Raw genomic sequence first — 6,742 nt, 5'->3', positions numbered from 1 at the left:
TGGGGACTGGACTGGAATCAGTTGGCGTGCACGAAGATCTAAGCAGCTGGCCGGTCCTTGGCCTCGAGGCTCAAGCTACACAGTACACGCTACTCCTTCTGGCCGGCGCGGCCAACCAAACGAATTGCATATGTTTCATGCGCGAGCTAGCTAGCTAGCTAGCTAGCATGCATGCGCCGCGCGCGCCCGGCCCGGCCTCCCCGATCGAGCTGGCGGCAGCTTTGCGCAGTAGCTAGGCGGCATCTATGCCGGGTCCTCGCGCGCGCGGCGCGAGCCTGCCGGCCGTCGCACGGGACGACGCGATAGTTCGGGTGGCGCGCTGCCCCCAGACCCAGAGAGGCCAGAGCGAGCGTACCGTGAGTCCGTGACCAACCCAGAGCCCGGCGGCCAGAGCGCACGACCCAACCCGGGCTCCGCATGCAGGCACGCGCGCGCGCGGGGGCTAAAAGGGGGCGCCGCGCCGTGGATCGTACGCACGCCGCAAGCACGGCGCGCGGGAGAGGTAGATAGCCGCTGCTACTACTACAAGTTGCTGCGCGGACGGTGGTGCCCCTGCCTTTGTTTGTATTAACTATATTTGTGTAGACCGGACAATCTTTGTACGTAACGTCACAACATGTGTAATGCATCGTTCCCACTCGATCGTCAGTTCAGTAATTCTGCCTTACCCATATGAATATAGCCAAAAATCGAGAACAAATAGGGATCATTCCATGTTCGCTATAGCCACATGTACATTGCTTTTACCATTCTCCATGCCACCTCCTCGTCTTATTAATAAGGACCGTGATCACATCTATCACTAGCCCTTCATCACTTTATTTCCACCTCCATTCCACTTAGTCTAAAGGTAGTGTTTGAATCCAAGTGCTAATAATAATCGATGAAAGTGTTGAAATTTAACACTACTAGCTCCTCCAAACGGGAGTGCTAAGGGGTGGGCTAAACTTTAACCCAAGACTAAAAATTTTTAGCATGTGTATGAGTGCTAATATATGCTCAAATTTAGCACTCAACTTTAGATCCTCCAAACAGGACCTAATTGCACCTCTTGCGACACCAAAAAAATCTGACCTCCTCTACTTCTCCGACGTTGTGCCACATCTATCTAGCTCTACCACCAGTCCACCACTAGACCAACAACCCTACCAGGCGTCCTGATCTATTTTCAAAGAGGCAGAATAATTTCCACATGTATAATAGATTCATGGATGGACATTCCTTCAACAAATGTTTTTATAGAAAAAAAGTTAAGGGACAGAAGACGCGCGATCCCATAAGATTTCTCCTACGACAGTGTCCTACTGTCTCACCATCACACATATATATCAGTCAAATTCTAATGATATGAAACTAGTCAAAATTTTGCCAGCTTCCACAAATCCAGATCCGTTTTTTATATAAATCTAGTTATATATGTTCTTTTTATATGTGCAAGGAAGGTGGCCACGAATCAGCGGGATATTATTTTCGGCTGACGAGAGATGTAATTATTGCATGCAAAGCGATTTATTTTGTGTGCATAAATAGGCACCCAGCCATCGGCCATCGAGGGGACCCCGGCCGGCCCATAAGGGAATATCCACGCCACCTCTCTTAGCTTCCTGTGTTTGTCTCATCCTTTCCTCCTCCCTCTCGTGGTTTGTGTGACCCATGGAGGAGAACCGAGAGAAGTTTGCTGAGGAGAGCGGCGGCGGCGGTGGACGAGAGCCAGTGCGAACGATCTGCGTCTTCTGCGGCAGCAGGCCGGGGAACCGGCCGTCCTTCAGCGCAGCCGCGCTCGACCTCGGAAAGCAACTGGTGAGCCAGCAGCCCTCGCCATTGATGAGCTTTTTGCGCATGATGCGTGTGTGGATGCTTGACCACTACTGCTAGTTCTTCTCCGCGCGTAGGTCGAGAGGCAGATCGACCTGGTCTACGGCGGCGGCAGCGGCGGCCTGATGGGCCTGGTGTCCAAGGCCGTCTACGAGGGCGGCCGCCACGTCCTCGGGTAATAACAGACGACGCCGCGCTCGTCTAGCTAAGTAGCTATATATCCCAATGCAAGCATTTGCTTTCCAATACAGTGCGTGATCTCTTCGTCTTCCTCCTGCGTTTGGGTAACCCCGGCCCTATCTGCGGCTGCTCATGTCTTCTGCAGGGTCATCCCTAGCGCGCTCCTGCCCGAAGAGGTAACGCCAAATCTCCATTCCTGTCTGCCTGTCCCCCCTTCGCGTCTTTTCCAACACGACGCGGGCGGCAGAGGCGCCATGGATTTGAGTGTGCGCATGGACTAAACGTGCGGTGCCGATGGGTCGATTGATCTCCACACAGGTGGCAGGGGAGACATTGGGGGAGGTGAAAGTGGTCAGGGACATGCATGAGCGCAAGGCAGAGATGGCGAAGCACGCCGACGCCTTCATCGCACTGCCAGGTCGATCCCTCGGTCAAAGACCAGCACTAAGTATTATTATTATATTATCATTCTGGATTCCTGGCTCCGACGATCCTAATAACTAAATTAAACAACATCACCTACAAGTACTGCACCTTCATATTAGAGCCAGTATTATGATGGACTAGAAGCAGGTTGAATGATGAGGTGGAGGAGAGAGAAGAGGAGAGAGAGGGAGTGGGTTGTAAGTTTACAGCCAGCTTTGACATAAAAACCAAAAAAAATTGTGAGATAGACAAGTGGGCCATATATTAATGATGCGAAGCTAAACCATTATACAAATGGACTGAGAGATGAGCTGCAAAGAGTCTTGCAGCCAGCAATAAGCTAAATTATTAGCCTTGCTTTTGGCTACGGCTTCTAATACAGCATGCAGCAAGTGTGTATTAGTATTGCTATATATCTAGGGTGGTTGCGCGCGCAGTGGACAGCTAGCAGCTCGAGATATTGCCGGATGATCGATGTGATTGTCTAACATGCGCAGGCGGTTACGGGACGATCGAAGAACTGTTGGAGATCATAGCGTGGGCGCAGCTGGGGATCCACAATAAACCGGTAATCTTGTCGTATTTAACTGCCATTTTCCTTTCTACGATGCCGCCGCCATCAGCTACATCCAGCCCATTTATTTAAGAATAAGCCGTCGTCATGCCTAATGGGGTAGCTTGGCTAGCTAGTGTTATCCCGGCCCGTCGCTGACACGAAAGCGATGGTTAGCGCGTAGCCAACGGACTAATCATCGGCGCCGCGCGCGTGGTCGCCGTCGTCGGTGCTTTTAATTTTCTGCATCACCAGGTGGGGCTGCTCAACGTGGACGGCTACTACAACAGCCTGCTCTCGCTGTTCGACAAGGGCGTCGAGGAGGGCTTCATCGACGCCAAGGCGCGGAACATCTTCGTCCTCGCCGACACCGCCGCCGAGCTGCTGACCAAGCTCACCGAGGCGAGGCTGGCTTCCGAGGACGAGGATGCCGCCGCCGGCGGAGGAGAAGAAGAGGAGAAGGGCGCCGCCGCCGCCGCCGCCGGCGTCAAGAGGAAAAGAAACTAGAACATTATTACCATGCATGCATATGTGTTTCATTCTCTCCGGCCATCCACATCTATCTATGCTCGTTTGTTGTTTTCTACTACTATATATAGATTCCATTCCCGCGATGTGTGGATACAGCAACCAGCTAGCGCTAGCTAGCAGTCTGCTAACCTTGCGAAGCAGTACTGCAAATTTGATGTACACCTTCATGGTAGCAAATTAATGTCCCGCCTTGTACGTACTAATTATGTTAAACGTCTGCGTGTAATATTTGCTGATTCTCTTCTAATGATAATATATGGCGGCAAAAAAGAATTAGATTTACTTCTTTTAAGGTGACTTATTTCTTGTATTTGTGTAAGTTGATCGTGAGAGCCGTTCGATCTATGGCCAACCGGGCCTGGCTTTTTCTGTCCTGCGCTGTACGCCGAGTGGGCTGGTGGTAAGTAGTTATTTGTTTGTTGGTGTCCATTCAACTAGTGTGCCGATCCACTCTCTCCTCTCTCGTTCTTATCCATTCCCGTTCGCCTCCATGCGCCCTTGCCGCTGAGCCTCGCCTCGCCTCGCCGAGACTCCACCCGGCGCCCCCTGTGATGTCCCCGCGGTCCCTCCACTCACAGCTCCTCATGGCTGCCTCCGCCTGTTATGTCGCCGCCCCGGCCGGCGGGAACTCGGGCCTCCTCCTCGCCGCGGCCGGAGAGAAATGGCCACGGTTGCAAAGCCGCCCGCGCCGACGGCGGCAGCGGCCGGAGCTTGGTGGAGTACTCCGGTGGGTGTACCACTTCGGTCTCAACTCCATCGGCCATGTGTACCTTCCTCATCAACTTCTTCCTCTCTCCTGTTCTCTTGTTCCTCTCTCGTGAGGAGCAGTTAGACTGATGATTTGGGATTTGTTAGGGTTCGAATCGAGATTGTAGGTGTTCAATGTTGAATTGAGATGTATGTGGCTTGGATTTGAGGATTATATATTGATTAGGGTTCCAAGTTCAGGGTCTTTGTAGTTGTTGAACTGAGATCGACGAGTGGGGTGTGAATCAGAGGCCTACGCTTTTGTGTCATCGACCTCGATTGCAATTAATCTCCAGCAGTCAGGTTTCAGATGTTGGGGATTCTCTTCCCCTGTGTCTGTCCATTACCCCCCATATTATTTGACGAGTATAAGTCCTGTTGTTCTATCAGCAGCCACCCCCTGTTTTTGGACGCTTACTTCAGAGTTGTTTTTTCACTATTAATTCACACCTTCGTGTGCTGTTTGTCTTGTTTTCCATGCCTTTAAAATGGCATCACCGTGAGCATAAACCTATTTTCATGTGCATTTAAATACTATTTTACTTATGTTCAGGATGTGTATGGATCGTTTGCAAGATGTGCACACCTCTCATTGCGGTTTTGGTTAGGCTTACATGTGGTTTTGAATCCTGAACACCAGTAAACCCTAAACTAGTGCTTGTGATGCGCTAACTGATCTTAAATGTTGTATTTAATTTATCTAGTTTCAATTTATATTTTGGCCACCTGATCACCTGTGCTTGTAATGAACCAACATTGGCCTCAAATATCTGCAGTCTGATAGATGTTGTCAAGGTTGTAGTTCTATTTGCCTTTTGTTTTCATCAGACTAGAAGTTGTCAAGGTCAGAGTTTTTATCTGCAGTTTTACAGTTTTGGCTTAGAGGATGTACCAGGTGAAGTATGTTTGTCATCTATTTATCTCCTACCCCTACTTGAATTGGCTTGAAATATCTGAAGTGTTGTATTTAATCTGTCTAGTGGAATTTGATATTTTGCCAAGCTGCAAGCTGTGTGTAAGCTGTCTATTCTTATTCAACTGTTATCTGTGAGAAATGTTGTCAAATAGACCATGGAATTTGATGTTTTCTTTTGTTCAGCTGTCAAGCTTCTTAAAAATACACTTGGTGTCTCTTGTTTTCTGACTGTATCTCACGATTTATTAAGTTAAGTAAAAGAGATGTTTTTGCAAAACTTCTTGCATAGCTATTATTGTCGCTATTTTGCCACCGAAGAGTGTTCCTTTCTGCAGCTAGTTTTTTCTTGTATATGCTAATTAGCAAGCTATATCTCTTATATTGGGCCCCTCTGGATGACTTCAGGGTCTATCACTTATCTATACTAAACATTGTTTCATCCACCAGGCTACAAGCTAACATGTATTTGATTGTTGGTCTAGTAGTTTATAAGCTGAGGAACTACCAGGTCCATTTTTTTTTCATTTGGCATCTATGCTTGTGATGCTCCATCTTTTACTTAGATTATCTGCACTCTGGTCTGAAATGTTTCATTTAATCTGGTCGGTTGCAATCTATATATTTTTGCCATCCTTTTGCTTTCCGACTCTGAGTGGGGCTTCGTTAAATGTTGACAAATACAACAATGTTTACCTAGACTTGAATTGTTGTGATATATATAGATTCCTTACAACTTCACTTCCTTCTCAAATTGTCATTACATCCAGTGGATCGTTTACTCTATTTTGCAATATATAGTTTGTACAGACAATTAACACTATAGTTTGCCCTATCTGATTTCCCGAGTCATGTAGTACTACTGCAATTAGAAGTAGAGCATTTTGGTCCATGTGAACTCTTTCAAATATGCTACTCTATGACTGAATGTTTTTCCTTTCTTGCCTGTCCTATCCCTTTCATTGGTCCATGTGAACTCTTTCAAATATGCTACTCTATGACTGAATGTTTTTCCTTTCTTGCCTGTCCTATCCCTTTCGTTGGTTTACTCATTCCAGGTTGAAAACGTTATTCATTGAAACTTTGAATTATAAATAGCTTATACTAGAATTACAACCTGACTCATTACTGTAATTTTCTTGGTTGTTACTGTAAAATGTTAGAGCTGCTTGTATTTTGGTTACTGTAATTTTCTCACATCAGTTCTTCATATAGTTGTATTTGGGATAGGTTGTGGAAACATGATTGTTGATATATCCAAATCACATTATAGGAGAATATTTGAAGTAGGGCCAATTACATTGCTAAATGTTCTTTCATATTAGCTTATTCAAATTGACTTTTTGCAACACCAGTTTCCTATTTAGCAATCTGACCGTTCTCTGTGTTCCATAACCTAACAGATTGGTTCCTCTTCCTATGTCCATTATATTTTTATGACAGTAACCCATGTCTCGTGTTAAGTATGTAGTGTCGAGTCTATGTGAATCTTTCTATTTTAATTCAATTAGCAGTCGATGAGCTAATTAGCTAAACATGTCAGTGTTGTTAGCAGCTCCTAGTCTTTAGGGAGTGGA

At 46.9% G+C, this 6,742-nt stretch overlaps 1 protein-coding gene across 1 annotated transcript; it reads left to right on the top strand.

Annotated features, from left to right (window-relative positions):
• Positions 1-1,552: 1,552 nt before the first annotated feature.
• Positions 1,553-3,787, top strand: LOC120650101 (probable cytokinin riboside 5'-monophosphate phosphoribohydrolase LOG4). The gene is made up of 6 exons (XM_039927121.1): positions 1,553-1,800; positions 1,893-1,990; positions 2,141-2,171; positions 2,314-2,413; positions 2,919-2,989; positions 3,230-3,787. Exons 1-6 carry the CDS (start codon positions 1,654-1,656, stop codon positions 3,479-3,481), a joined length of 699 nt encoding a protein of 232 aa, XP_039783055.1. The 5' UTR covers positions 1,553-1,653; the 3' UTR covers positions 3,482-3,787.
• The last annotated feature ends 2,955 nt before the right edge of the window (positions 3,788-6,742 follow it).

The sequence above is a fragment of the Panicum virgatum genome, chromosome 9K (genome assembly GCF_016808335.1).
Source record: "Panicum virgatum strain AP13 chromosome 9K, P.virgatum_v5, whole genome shotgun sequence".
Taxonomy (NCBI): domain Eukaryota; kingdom Viridiplantae; phylum Streptophyta; class Magnoliopsida; order Poales; family Poaceae; genus Panicum; species Panicum virgatum.
The sequence above is the reverse complement of the archived record's forward strand: the minus strand, read 5'-3'. Positions and strand labels throughout refer to the sequence as shown.

Excerpts from the sequence above, each read along its gene's own strand:
- LOC120650101 (XM_039927121.1), top strand. The coding sequence starts at position 1,654 with ATGGAGGAGAACCGAGAGAAGTTTGCTGAGGAGAGCGGCGGCGGCGGT. Across the intron at positions 2,414-2,918 it reads CGCCTTCATCGCACTGCCAG|GCGGTTACGGGACGATCGAA; the intron begins GTCGATCCCTCG and ends TAACATGCGCAG. Across the intron at positions 2,990-3,229 it reads TGGGGATCCACAATAAACCG|GTGGGGCTGCTCAACGTGGA; the intron begins GTAATCTTGTCG and ends CTGCATCACCAG.